Source organism: Suncus etruscus, chromosome 13 (assembly GCF_024139225.1).
Source record: "Suncus etruscus isolate mSunEtr1 chromosome 13, mSunEtr1.pri.cur, whole genome shotgun sequence".
NCBI lineage: Eukaryota > Metazoa > Chordata > Mammalia > Eulipotyphla > Soricidae > Suncus > Suncus etruscus.
The window spans coordinates 1157405-1170508 of NC_064860.1; the positions used below are offsets into that span (position 1 = coordinate 1157405).

The 13104-nt window shown below is 50.3% G+C and overlaps 1 protein-coding gene across 1 annotated transcript in view; it reads right to left on the reverse strand.

Moving 5' to 3' along the window:
* Window positions 1-2188: 2188 nt before the first annotated feature.
* Window positions 2189-13104, reverse strand: part of DYNC2I1 (dynein 2 intermediate chain 1) — a 28210-nt gene continuing 17294 nt past the window's right edge. Inside the window, exons 15-25 of the mRNA XM_049785323.1 lie at window positions 11779-11908; window positions 9930-10102; window positions 9115-9277; window positions 7918-8031; window positions 7776-7837; window positions 7432-7483; window positions 6653-6713; window positions 5015-5114; window positions 4774-4905; window positions 3619-3842; window positions 2189-2532 (exon numbers count right to left, since the gene is read on the reverse strand). Coding sequence (XP_049641280.1) covers window positions 2331-2532; window positions 3619-3842; window positions 4774-4905; window positions 5015-5114; window positions 6653-6713; window positions 7432-7483; window positions 7776-7837; window positions 7918-8031; window positions 9115-9277; window positions 9930-10102; window positions 11779-11908 — 1413 coding nt within the window. The 3' untranslated portion in view covers window positions 2189-2330. The remainder of the gene's footprint in view (window positions 2533-3618; window positions 3843-4773; window positions 4906-5014; window positions 5115-6652; window positions 6714-7431; window positions 7484-7775; window positions 7838-7917; window positions 8032-9114; window positions 9278-9929; window positions 10103-11778; window positions 11909-13104) is intronic.

Genomic DNA, 13104 nt, shown 5'->3' on the forward strand with positions numbered 1-13104 from the left:
CAGTGACTTCTGAAGATGTCATGGGAACACACCAGCAGCCACTTGATAGACAGGTGCAATTAGAAAGTAAAACACTTGCAATATGGGGGTGTATAACTGATGCACCATCTCCCACACTGGGGGTCCACAGAAGGCCCAGTAGAAGTACATATCTTCCATGACATGACAACAGACTGAAAGGACAACAGACTCAATGATCAAAAATAATCAGTGCTGGAAGAAACATGCCACTCTGGGCCCTAGAAATGTCTCGTATATTCTAAGTTTCCACTAATCCCAGTTACTGATGCCTTTCATTTGGAGTTTCTCTCCAGACACTAATTTCCTTCCTCTACCACTGGGAAGCAAAAGTCTGCCTGATGGAGGACTTATTACCCACCCACAGAGAAGATTCATCTCAAAACCATGAGACCAGAATAAAAACCACACAACTATAGTCTTTAACGAAGCAACTCCCTGCTGCTTGGCAGAAGGAACACGTCTGAGCTATGAGCAAAGGCTGACCAGCTATAGCCTCCATCCTCCTTTTGCACTGTCCAGAGATGCTACCTTCCACTCACCCCTATCCTGCTTGGCCATGAGTGTGACATTCCCTCCCTTCCCCCACTTCCTCCTACAGTAAAAGCCTGGGTGAAAAGGCTCAAGAGAGAACCACCTAAAGCATGAGGCTACATGGGAGCCAAGCTGTATGTAGCTCAGCACTGGATGGCAGGTCAGGCAGATGGCAGTGGTCACTGGACATGATATCTGTGGACATGACTTTAGAAAGGGGGGCTGTCCACAGGCAGAGGCTCAGGGAAGTGCAAATGCCTCAGAGACTGGTGCAATGCAGAGAAGCCAGAGGAACAAGCAGTTGTCATGGGGCCACACAGCCTGGGTATGGCAGAGGAGGCATGTGATGCCAGCAGGTCGTAGGCACCATGGGTTTCTTACAGCCCCCAAGGAGCCAAGGAGAAGCAAGGAACTGCAGGCATGAAGCAGGAGAAACACTTGGGAGCAGAGCTAGACCTTCTGTCCTGGCTATACATGAGTCATGTGTATGTTTCATGGGAAGATGTGGAATGCAGGCGAGGGTCCCTATCCCAGAGTGATTTCAAGCCTCTACACAGCAGCAGTGAGAGACACAAGTTGCACTGGTTCATCCAGCAGCCACTCAGGGACACACTCCAGGGGTCACAGAATAGCCCAAGTCAGCCAACTCATAGGACAATAGTGTGGCAGAGATTTCTTGAGTCCCAGGTGCCAGTGACCGGGCAGGGTCAGACACTGAGCTCCAGAAATCTGATCTTGAGGGAGCCCCCACACCCTCCACACTGGCTCCAGCTGTCAGGATGAAGACATCCTGGTGGACTAGGCAGAGCAGTGAGCAGGACAGGGGGACTCGCATGGGCAACCAGACAGTCTTACCATCAGAGCTACTTGCACTGGGCAGCATGAACAAAGCCACAGAAGGCCCTGTCATGCCCCCAGAGAGACCATACACCAGGACAGTGGGAGATGCAGGCATTCAGGGCACTGTGAATGGCCCAGGACTACTGGTATATGGGCAAAATGACCCAGATGCCTCCCAGGTGATGTGCAGAGAGGCCTGAGTCTTGTCCTGGCTGAACACTACCTGATTATTAAGAACTCTGGCTCTCCTGGATTCTCCCCAGAAGCCAACAGAAGGCTTCCTCTGACTCAGTTGCAAATCTGGGCTCAGTTATTTACTTGTACGGTCTCAACATAAAGGCAGCTTCACTTGTAAGCCTAGTGACGGCAGAACACACCTGGCAGACGACGCTCACAAGAGCTAAAGAAAGACGCTTCAGGGACACTATAAAACCAGTTGGAGTGCACTCCCTCCCTCTCACCTAGACTGTGTGTTTGCTCAAGTCAAGGGAATGTCACACTTATGTATGCCATGTGTCATGTCTTTCATGCTTCCAGCAGAAAGATTATTATAGATTCACAAGTGCCACACACTTGTGATGTGCATTTGGCATATTGTTAAGTGTCTCGTAAACATTTCATCCAAGTACAAGCTATGTGGTTTGCAGTCACTTGTATGATCCTGGAGGGTGGGAGGCTTTTACACTCCAGTAAAAAATGTGACAGTACTTAGAAATCTATTGCAAAAACAAGTTGAAACATTCTCAGAAGACACCAGACATAGCTCTTTCTGAAAGTCAGGACACACTGATGTTCCTTTCTATTAAAAAATAATGATTTATTAAGCGGGAGCCAGAATGTCTTTCCAAGACCGAGTTATGTACAGTTTGTACAGACCTGAAGCAAGCGGTGCAAGCCTGGCCCAAGTCTTCATGCAGAAGCACATCTGCGGGGTGACCTCATGCCCGCCGCCACCCATCCCCCCTGCACGGGACTTCTTGCAAGAGCAGACGCAGCTTCTCATGCTCGCTGGGCATCGGTACGGCCCATTCCCTCTTCAAGTACTGAATGTCCACACTGCCCGAGGCTCTAGCCAACACCAGAGCCAGGAAAGCACCTCCAGGTCGTTCTGACTCCCCCATGAGGGTCATGGCCACCAGCCTGAGAAGAAAGCAGAGTAAGAGTGAGGCTTCTCCAGGAAGGTGTCTCCAACAGATCATAATGCCGGAGACTAAGGCTCAGACGCCCTCTGCCTTCTGCAGTCCCTGGACTGAGACAAGAAGGCCTAAAAGGGAATGAAGATCCACCCACCAGCAAGAATACTCGGTGCCTAAGACTATAGCCCCCTGCTTGGACTGTCCTTCCTACATCCTCCAGTGGAGGTTCAGACACCCTCACAACACTCAGAGCAGTGGGGTCCCTACAGGAGCCTCAGCCTTCCATACTGTGTCACCAAAAATGTCTCTCCAACCCTGAGCCTGAGCTCCTAGCATTCCCAGAATGTGCCCAGGGAGACCTGGAGCCCACTGGCCAATGTAATCTCAACTACAGCAGGCAAAACCCATCCAGACTGTCCACCCACTGCCCTCAGAACTACTCCCAAAATTCTAGGTCCTGTGATAACAGCATGCCACAGGCACCTCAGGAAAGCTCAGCACAATGCTGGGGAGGAGGAAGCCACCAACAGAGAAGGGCAGTACTGTCCCACCATGGCATTTCTCAGGAGGCAGATGCCTACAAGGGCTGCCAACTGGGAGACAGTCAGTGACTGCTGCAAAACCTGTAGAGAAAGGGACACAGAGGCCGCACTTTCTTTACAAGCCCACCTGTCCATCTAAGGGAGAGCATGAGAGCTATATAGGAAGGAACAGTACAGCCACGGACCACATGTTTAAAAGCAAAGATACCCAATCAGTCTCCAGACGTATTTTAAATATGCTAACTGGAAACATGAAGAAATCACAGGTTCTTTCACCAATCACTGGGAAAGCAGACAGCAAATGTTTCTTCACACCATGACAACCATGGAAAGGGCAGTGTGAGCCTTGGATCCCCAACAGGATGGCGCATGCAAGCCCCTTACCCTTAGATATATGGAGGAAATATGAACTGAACCTAGGAAAGCACTGAAGTATGCATATTAAGTACTTGAATATTTGAGTGTTCACATGAGCTACCCTCTGGGTGGCACCTGGGTCTTGACCTCACAGGCACCTGGAAGCCCCAACTTATCTGTCTATAACTTACTTGTCTGGGTAGATGGGCTGTTTGGCCACAGGCCCCAAATCACTTTTTAGGAGGTCCCAGATATAGAGAGAGGAAGTGTCATCCTGAACCAGAAACATGGCCGGCCTGGTGAGGGACCAGTGCAGGCCAACGATGGCGTGGCCTTCAGTGCTGTGGTCCCACTGCAGCAAGGGGAGTTCAGACATCAGCTGGTGTAGCCGGATGCTGCCGTCGGAACAGCCAGCCTGCAAGAAGATGTGCCGTGCCTCAGTCTTGGCCCTGGGCAAGCTTGTCAAACATTAGATTGGTTTGGTTTGGTTTTTACCCACATGATCTGTCCTTAGATCAGCAGCCCTCAGACCTCCTAGCACATCTGTCCTCCAGACTCTATCGGTAAAGATAGAGTAAAAGTGCTCTATCAGTAAACTCGGGATTTATAGGTTTAACGAAGGAATCTTGGGTAAAGTTGAACAGGTGAGGGTGCACAGTAGTGCATTCAGCCACTTGCTACTACCCAGAGGTAGTCTCCAGGCACAGCCTTCTTGGCCAGGCTCACAGACCAGACCCACAGTCCCACCAGTGCCTAGGACAGCATAGACCATTTCTACCAAGAAGCAGAGGGCCTTGTTTGCCCTGAGAGCAACGAATTAAGGGATTTAAACCATGATCAACCTGTCCTTGTGTTGGGGTCATATTACAGGCCAGAACTGGAGTGTTCCTTCCTCCTCAGCAAGGGCTGCGGGCTCACCAGACTGGGGGAGATACCAAAGGGGAGAGACTGCAGCTGCAGGACTGTTAAGGACAGGAGACGACAACCCTTCAATACTGGAGAGAAAGCCTGAATGTCCCGGAAACTCACCCCTGCTTCACCCACCCTCCTGAAACACCCCTACCCCATCCATCGTACCTCAGGCCTACCCCTGCCTAACCCACACACCTGAACCCCTTGTGCCCCATTTAACTATTTCCGTAACTGGCATGGAAAGATGTCTATTCTATGCCTAATTCCTTCACAGTCTCTGCCCAAGGTCATCTAAATAACCACATGGACAAAGTGCTACTGAGACTCGTCCCTTTTGCCCTGTTCTCCTATCACCAAATTCCTATTCTCCAACCAGCACCCCTTTCCCCACAGGTTTGTGCTCAGAGGGCAGGTAAGCTCTGCCTACAGCTCACCAGGAACACAGGCTCTCCAAATGGTGAGAAGGCAAGCACGCTGACCCTGGCGGCTCTCGCACTCTGCTGCTGGGGTTTGAACATTCTGGGGGAGACTCTCAGGTCTTGCCTCGTGCCATGGCTGACGAGACCCTGTAAAAAGCAGAATAGCAGCAGACCTAAGGGAGGGCCTGGCCTGCTGACCTGAGACCCTCAGAGCAAAGGGTGATAGGGGCCTGCACAGCATCCAGGAGCCACTCACCATGTCGGTGCCCACAATAAAGTGATTAGGGTCTGCAGGCAGGAACTTCACACTCAGTGTCTGCATTGGGCCCCAGCACTCCTGGCCTCTCTGTGAAAGGCTATGAAAGAGCAGAAACCTCCATGAGTCCTGGCCACAAACCCTGGGATAACACCAAGGCCCAGTTTCTGGACCTTGAAAAGGCCACCACACCTCACGCACCCCTCATAACAGCCACGATGTACAATCGATCCTCACTGTCACACACATAAGTAGGGCACACACCCGCCCTCTAAACACCAATAGCCCCACTGGTATATGCTCATGCTGCTGGTTAGCGTAGACAAAACCTTTCCTCCTGCCTAGATTTCTCCAGCCCCTCTCTGCACAACAAACTCTCCAGTCAGCAGTGCTTTCTCAGAGTTGAACCCTAGCTCCACTCCAGTTTTGCCATCAACCTGCCATGCCCATGTCGGCAGCCAGAACCACACGCAACATCACTCCAGCCAAGTGGAAAGGCGGCAGGTGGGCCTAAGGGCAGCGCTTACCTGCAGGCCACATACTGGGGATATGTGTGTATTCTGGCCACTCAGGAGTCAGAACTCAGAGTCCTGCTCTGTCCAAGGCCCAGCTCTTCCTCATGCCCATGTGTCCTCTCTGCCTCTCTGGGAGACCCACGCCCAGCCATTTAGCACATGGGTGAGGGAAATGAAGACTGAGAGTACTCTGGAGCCACATAAGGGCTAGACAGGGGATGGTAACATGGAGCCATGAAGTGTACGAAGATTAGATGGGACAGTGACATGGAGCCACAGAGTGTAGTACAAGGATGAGACAGTGACATGGAGCTGGGTATACGAGATTAGCCAGGAAAGTAGCGTAGAGCCACCGAGTATATGGGATCAGATGGGATAGTGACATGTAGCCAAGTAGACAAGGATCTAATGGAACAGTGGCATGGAGCTTGGGGCAGTGGCATGAACTGAATATGAGGGTTAGATGGGACATGGAGTCACCATCTGCACAAGGACTAGAATTGACACTGGCCATCTGAACAAGGACCTGGTCTAAGATAATCGTCTAAACTGATTCTAGGAAGCATAAGAATTTCCTTTAAACCTCAGTGATTCTTTGCCATAATAACATCTTAGTCTCTGAAGATTCTGCATTCTAAGTGAACCTATAATGTAACAATTTCTTAATGGAACCCAGTGTCCTGTCTGTGACGAGAATTAAAATCAAAGTTTCATAAATCACACACTACTGGCAGCAGTGCTTCACTAAAGGGAAAAACCAGTGAAGATGTTCCAGGGAGAACAGGAATTAAAATTTTTCAATGCACAAGGATTTCCTACATTTGATGGAATTTTTTTTCTCCTTCAGTTGTTTGAGTAAAAGGGAAATCATTTAAATTTGTGAATAAGTCTGACATACTAATTTTGCTGACTGCAGAAACTTCAGAGTTGCAGTAAAACCAAATCAGAAGAGAAAGCCCATCCAAGAAAACTATGGATGAATGTTTCAGCTACATCTAGAGTGGTCCTACGATCGATCACACTTGAGCAAGTGGGCTTAATAGCACATGTCTCCTTAAGCACTTCTCCTAAGAGGACCCTTCTGGGGAGGAGTGGCCAGGGGTGAGGCAATGACTCAGCTCACCTCCTCGACAGCCGAATCACAGCACTGTGCACCAGCTTCACTCTTCCTCCAGGAATTAACCCTGAGAATAAAGAACAGAATTCACACAACTTGGACTAGCTCAGCCCAAATCCAAGCACGGCTGAAACCATTTCTATTCTGCATGCGAGAGCCAGGAAATCCCACTGTTCTTTGAAGGGGAAAATTGTGGATCTGCAGGCAGTAGCCTGGGCTGGTCAGGAGTGTGGGTGCCAGGGAAACTGCCTACTCTCAGGTGTCAGTCAGGCAGTGCACTGACCACCCAGGCATCCTGCACTCACTTCCATACAACCAGCAGGGTGTCAGGGCCATAAGCTGTTGTGAACTCACTACCACATGGAAGGGAGGCACAGCCTTTTTGGGCAGGTTCACAGTCCCACCAGTGCCTAGGACTGCATAGACCATTTCTACCAAGAAGCAGAGAGAGGCCTTGTTTGCCCCAAGAACACAGAATTAAGGAATTTAAACCATGATCATCCTGTCCTTGTGTTGGGGTCATATTAGAGCCCCGGACTGGAAGGCTCCTTCCTCCTCAGCAAGGGCTACGGGCTCAGCAACCAGCCACATGTCAGAGGGACATGTGAGAGCACCCCTGGCTAAGATAGGCTGAGAAAAACAGTAGACCTCAGCAACCCTCTCACTTCTGCTCCTCCACGAGGCCCCAGGCTTCTCTCCAGGCCTATCCAGAGAAGCCATTCGAGTCTAGGATCTCTGCATCTTAGAAACATTAACAAAAATCCGTCTTTCTGTTTTCTAGTTACCTAAATCACTTATTGAACCTGCAATATCTGTCTTCGGTAATTCGACAACCACCTAGAAGCAGAAAGTGGAGAACAAGTTAGATCAGTTCATCGTTACCAGGTGGTAGAAGCAAAGCACTGCCCTACAACACAGCACTTGGAAGTCCTGCGTGCTCCAGAAAAGACTCCCGGGAGCCTGAGTGCTAAGAATCCCATTTCCTGATCCCTGAGTCATTGCTTTGCTCAGGGCCCTCTGGGGTCTTGTCCTCCAGGCTCCACTTCCTGTCCATCCTGGTCAGTGACAGGGTGTCATCCACAACCCATGTGAGCTCCCTGCCTGCCCCTCTCCTGGATGCTTTACTCACCCACACATTGAGAATACCATTCTGGTCCAAGGATGCAATATGGAAGGACAAGCCTGACATCTCTGGTGGAGACAGAAGGGAAGAGAGGGCTCACCCAGCAGGCCATGGATACAGTGCTAGGGAGCAGAGGGCAAGGCAGTACCTTCCTGAGCAGAAAAGGGAGAGAGCACGGAACTCTGCTTCCTGTACATGGCTGTGGAGATGGGCTCTATGGCTTGGAGCGGGCTCTGGTGGTTTACAGATGTGAGGGTGCCATCTAGGGAGAGATACAATGTCCAGGCACAACCCTCCTGCTGGGATCCTCAGGGAAGGGGGCAGGGTCCCACCTGGTGCTCCCAGAGAAGCGATGCTAGAAAGACCACCTCCCTGGCAGCAGCATATCCACAAGCTGACACATTGACCAAGGAGGGAGTCGGCCCTCAGCCTGGGAGGGTCCCGGACCTTTCAGTAAGGAGATATCCCTGCGCCAGGCACTGCTGGGCCCGGGGAGAGCTGCACCCACCCACCGGAATCTCCATCCTTGGGCAGGATCTGCTCACAGGGTCCACAGTAAAGAGACTCAGGTAATAACTGAACCCCTCACCGGGGAAGAAAACCCATCACATGCCACAGCGCCTGAAGCAAAAAGAGCTCTGCACAATATGGGGTCACATGCATGTGGGTCTTTCACGTCTGTAAATCATACATGGAAGCCAGTCACATGCCACAGCTATAGCTGCATCTGTGATTGTGACTACAGCTTTGTGTGTCTGTGGCTGAAGCTGGGGTGATAGCTGCAGGGCTGGCTATGACCGATTGTAGCTAGGGTCACAACTGTGGCTATCGGTTGCCTGAGGTTGTGGCTGCAGCTAGGATTATGGCTGTAACTGTGATGGCAACTGTGCTTGTTAATGTGGTTCTGACCATCTAGGGCTGTGCCTGTGTCTGTGGTATGGATCTGGTTGTCGCTTGGGCTTTGTCTGCAGTTGTGCTGTGCTATGGTTCTGATGTAACTGGGGCTGTGGTTGTAGTTGCGCCTGTGGTATGGATCGAGCTGCAGCTGGGGTTGTGGCTGTGGCTGTGCCTGTGTTGTGGTTCTGGTTGTACTTGGGGCTAAGGTCCACAGTATAGCAGGAAGCCTGAAGGGTTCAGCTGTTCCGGTTCCCTTCATCCCCCAGTTCTGCAGGAGTGCACACACCTACATGTCTCAAGTTGAAATCCAACTCGAGACTTTACCCTGAAAATTCCCATGTGTTTGGGGCAGGCAGAGCTCTAAGAAAGGTCAGAGCTCCTGTGCTCTGCTAAGCAGGCAAGGCCAAGTTCCTACACACACAGCTGTCAGGGTGGATGGGACACTGACCTGTGGAGAAGGTAGACATCCGAAAGGTCCAGTTGCTACCGCCCAGCTTCAGGTGGTGGTGAAGTCTTGAGTCTTCCCTGAGGTCCCACAGCACCACCGAGCCATGCGCAGTGCCCGCGAACAATAGGAATGGGCTAAGGGGGCTGAAGCAGCAGCAGGTGACCTGAGGGGACAGAGCTGCCAACTGGGGCCCTGTGGGACTATGAATGGAGTCCCAAGGGCCAGTATCCCCAGCTAGGACCTGGGAATGGAGACAGCTGTCTCACACGGCAAGGTGGTCTCTGACTTGTAGGAACCTGTAGGCCTGCGCACCAGCTGTTTGCTGCACAACTCTACTTGGCCAGGTCACCCAGTCACTGTTCTCAACAGCCAAAACAAATACTGCCACCACCCCACAAAACTTCATGTGAGGTTGAGGTGAGCGAGCACAAATGCGTGCCTCTCAGTGCCTGCAGGCAGGGAAATCATAGCCATGTCACAGCAGGGAGCAGCTTCACTAAGACCAAAAATCTACACAGCCACAGGCAGGTCAAAAGATGCGTGAGGTCCAGTGTCCCCAGGCAGTCTCTGAAACCAGGCATCCTTGGCTGTGTGGTGACTACACCAGGGTGTGTTTTAAAGTCCTGCCTAAGGCCTAGACCCAGGAGTTTCCACCAATAAGACAGGTTCTGTCTACCCATAGGGAGACACAGATACCCCCATGCCCTGTGCACAGATACTCCCTTGTCCTCTCCACCCACACAGAGGAAATGTTGCTTGCACAAGCTCTATTGTCCCCCTTGTCTCTCTTCATCCTGGACACCCAGTCACCTTACCTGTGACTCACATACCAGGACCTTCTGGGGCCCCGAGGGCTGCCAGAGATCCCATACACAGAGGATGTGCTTGCTGTCCAGTATGTGGCCTGAGTTGCTTGTAGGGAGGCTGTGCACAGATACTACCATCTGCCTCTGAACTGGAGAGGCATGTAGGCAAGACACCTGCCGATCTAGGATGAAGAAGCAAGTCCCACTCAGTGATAGGCCAGTGAGTGACCCTCAAGTTCTGTGGGTAGATAGGTGGGTTATTTTAGGTTGGGTTTTTTGTTTTGTTTTCAGGCCACACCTGGTAGTATCTGGGGTTCATCCTGGCTCAGGGGTCACTTCCCAGCAGAGACTGGTAGACCATATGGTGTTAAGAGTCCATTTTGGTAGGGCCCGGAGAGATAGCACAGCGGCGTTTGCCTTGCAAGCAGCCGATCCAGGACCAAAGGTGGTTGGTTCGAATCCCAGTGTCCCATATGGTCCCCCATGCCTGCCAGGAGCTATTTCTGAGCAAACAGCCAGGAGTAACCCCTGAGCACCACAGGGTATGACCCCTCCCCCCAAAAAAGAGTCCATTTTGGGCTCCTGCATGCAAAGCTTGAGTCCCTTGGGTCCCTTTCTCTGGGCCTTTACATTCGCACACATAATAGTATAGAGAAGCACAGGTGTGCACTGGGCTTAGTTCTGTCAGGGCTCCATTCAAGCAAATACTAGTACAGATATGCCTCATCTCCTCACTGCCCAACAAAACCCAGATTCATAAACTCAGACCCCTAAAAAGATGCAGGAGCCTGTGCCCCCCAAGTACCAATGAGACCTGCAGTCATGCAGTCACACTGAACCCGAGACCCACCAAGACAGCCAAGCTCTGCCCCATCAAACCTGATCCAGATGATGGTGAGGTGATGGTCCTCACAGGGGAGGTGAGTGCAGTGCCCACACCAAGCACACATAGGTACACAATGCATCAGACAGGAGGACAGAGAGTAGAGTCACATGTTGTGCAGTGTGTGGTGCAGGGCCCCCAGAGTGCTGGAGACTATACGGCAGACCAAGCTCAAAGGGGTCTCTGTGCTAATCCTGTCCTGTCTCTCTGGTCCCCACACAGCTATTCCCCTTTCCATTTAGGTGTTCAGGTTCCACCAAAAGTTGAACACTTGGGGCCGGTGAGGTGGCGCAAGAGGTAAGGTGTCTCTGCCTTGCAAGCACTAGCCAAGAAAGGACCACAGTTCTATCCTCCGGTGTTCCATATGGTCCCCCCAAGCCAGGGGCAATTTCTGAGTGCTTAGCCAGGAGTAACCCCTGAGCATCAAACAGGTGTGGCCGAAAAAAAAAAAAAGTTGGACACTTAGGATCAAATCCATCAGTGGCACGAGCAAAGAGGCACTTGGCTCTCATCTGACCCCCAGGCTACTGGCTGTGTCAGGGACTAAAACTAGCAGAGAAATAATAAGCAGGATTTGAACAAATATACGGCATCTCAGGAACTGTCACTAAAACTGCCCTAAGACTTGTCACATAGCCCTCTTTCACGATTCTAACAGGCAGAATAAAATAAGCCACTTCGGCCAGAAAGACAATAAAAAGGAAAGGCAGTTGCCCACAGTTCAGTTCCATACATCCAGTCCCCCAGATACCACCAGAAGTCACTCCCGAGCACAGGAAGAGACCTGCTCCTGAGCATCATTGGATAGGGCCAAACCAAACCAAAAAAAAAATAAAAAATAAAAAAAAAAGCCCAACAACTTATAATTCCATATTTCCAAGAAGCGTTCTGTGTTTAACACACAGTAAACACATCGCATACAACTTTGCCCATTTCAAACTCAATTTGCACATGTCTCATGCCCTTGGCTCTCACCTTGGAGGAATGGCAGGTTGGTGTTCAAAACAAAGGCACCATCGCAGAGATTCAGGGTGCAGTCCTGCGCCCCCTGATTCCAGCTGGGTTCTCGGGCCACCCGGTCTTCTTCCAGCAAAACAGAAATCACCTTTCAAGACAAGTGAGTAGTACTTAATCAACACTGCAACTGTTTCCACTGTAATGAGAGAAACCAAAATATACAAATCATTGCCTATTAGTTCCACCTATTCTATTTTTTGTTTGTTTTGTTTTTTGTTTTTTGTTTTTGGGTCACACCCGGCAGCGCTCTATGCTCAGAAATTGCTCCTGGCAGGCTAGGGGACCATATGGGATGCCAAGATTCAAACCACCAACCTTCTACATGAAAGGCAAATACCTTACCTCCATGCTATCTCTCCAGCCCCCTCAATTCCACCTATTCTTAATGCTTAGACGAAAGTTAACAAAAAAAAAAAAAAATCATTGTTCTTCATACAATAATAGAAACAACTATAACATTAGGGGTAATAGTGAAGTCCTCTTAACACAAAAGGACAGCCATTATTTACTTTTCATGCCATTATTATGAAAAAGCAACAATTAAAAATAAATGGGGAAACAGATAGTACAGCAGGGAAGTCTCTTGCCTTGCACGTGCCTGACCGAGGTTCTATTCTCGGCATCCCAGAGGGTTCCTTGAGCACTGGCAGAAGGGATTCCTTATTGGAGAACCAGGAATAACCCCTGAGCACTGCTCAGTAATCAATAAACATTTTTTTAAAAAAATGTTATTCAACTTTGCCTTTTCCCTTCCTAACTCACACTGAAATATTAGTAGAAGAGGAGGCCAAAGAGATAGTACTGGATTATGGCACTTGCCTTGCACATGCAGACCCCAAAAGAATCCCTGGCACTGCATATAATCCTCAGGCACCATCAAGAGTGATTGCTGAACACAGCCAACACAGCCAGGGGTAAACCCTGAGCACCTTCAAAACCCTCAAAACCAAGCATGCACATTTGCAGAGAAAACATTATGTCATCTGGAAATGATTTTGAAAACTGAAGGGGGCTGGTCCAGATAAGACCAATAAGATGTAGGGAGGTAGCACAGGCTTTCTCCATGCTCCCAACATCCACTTTCCAGACTCACCATGTTCAGAATCCAAGTTCAAATTTCCACAGGCCCCAGCTGTATGCAAGCCAGAACCACTTACTATGTCAGTGTTGGCTGCCTCTACGAGTTGGAAATGACAGCAATTCACATAGGTGTGGATTCCCAAGGTATGGCTTGTCCCTGGACTGATGGAGTGACACTCTCTACTCTGAGGTCTGAGGCACATA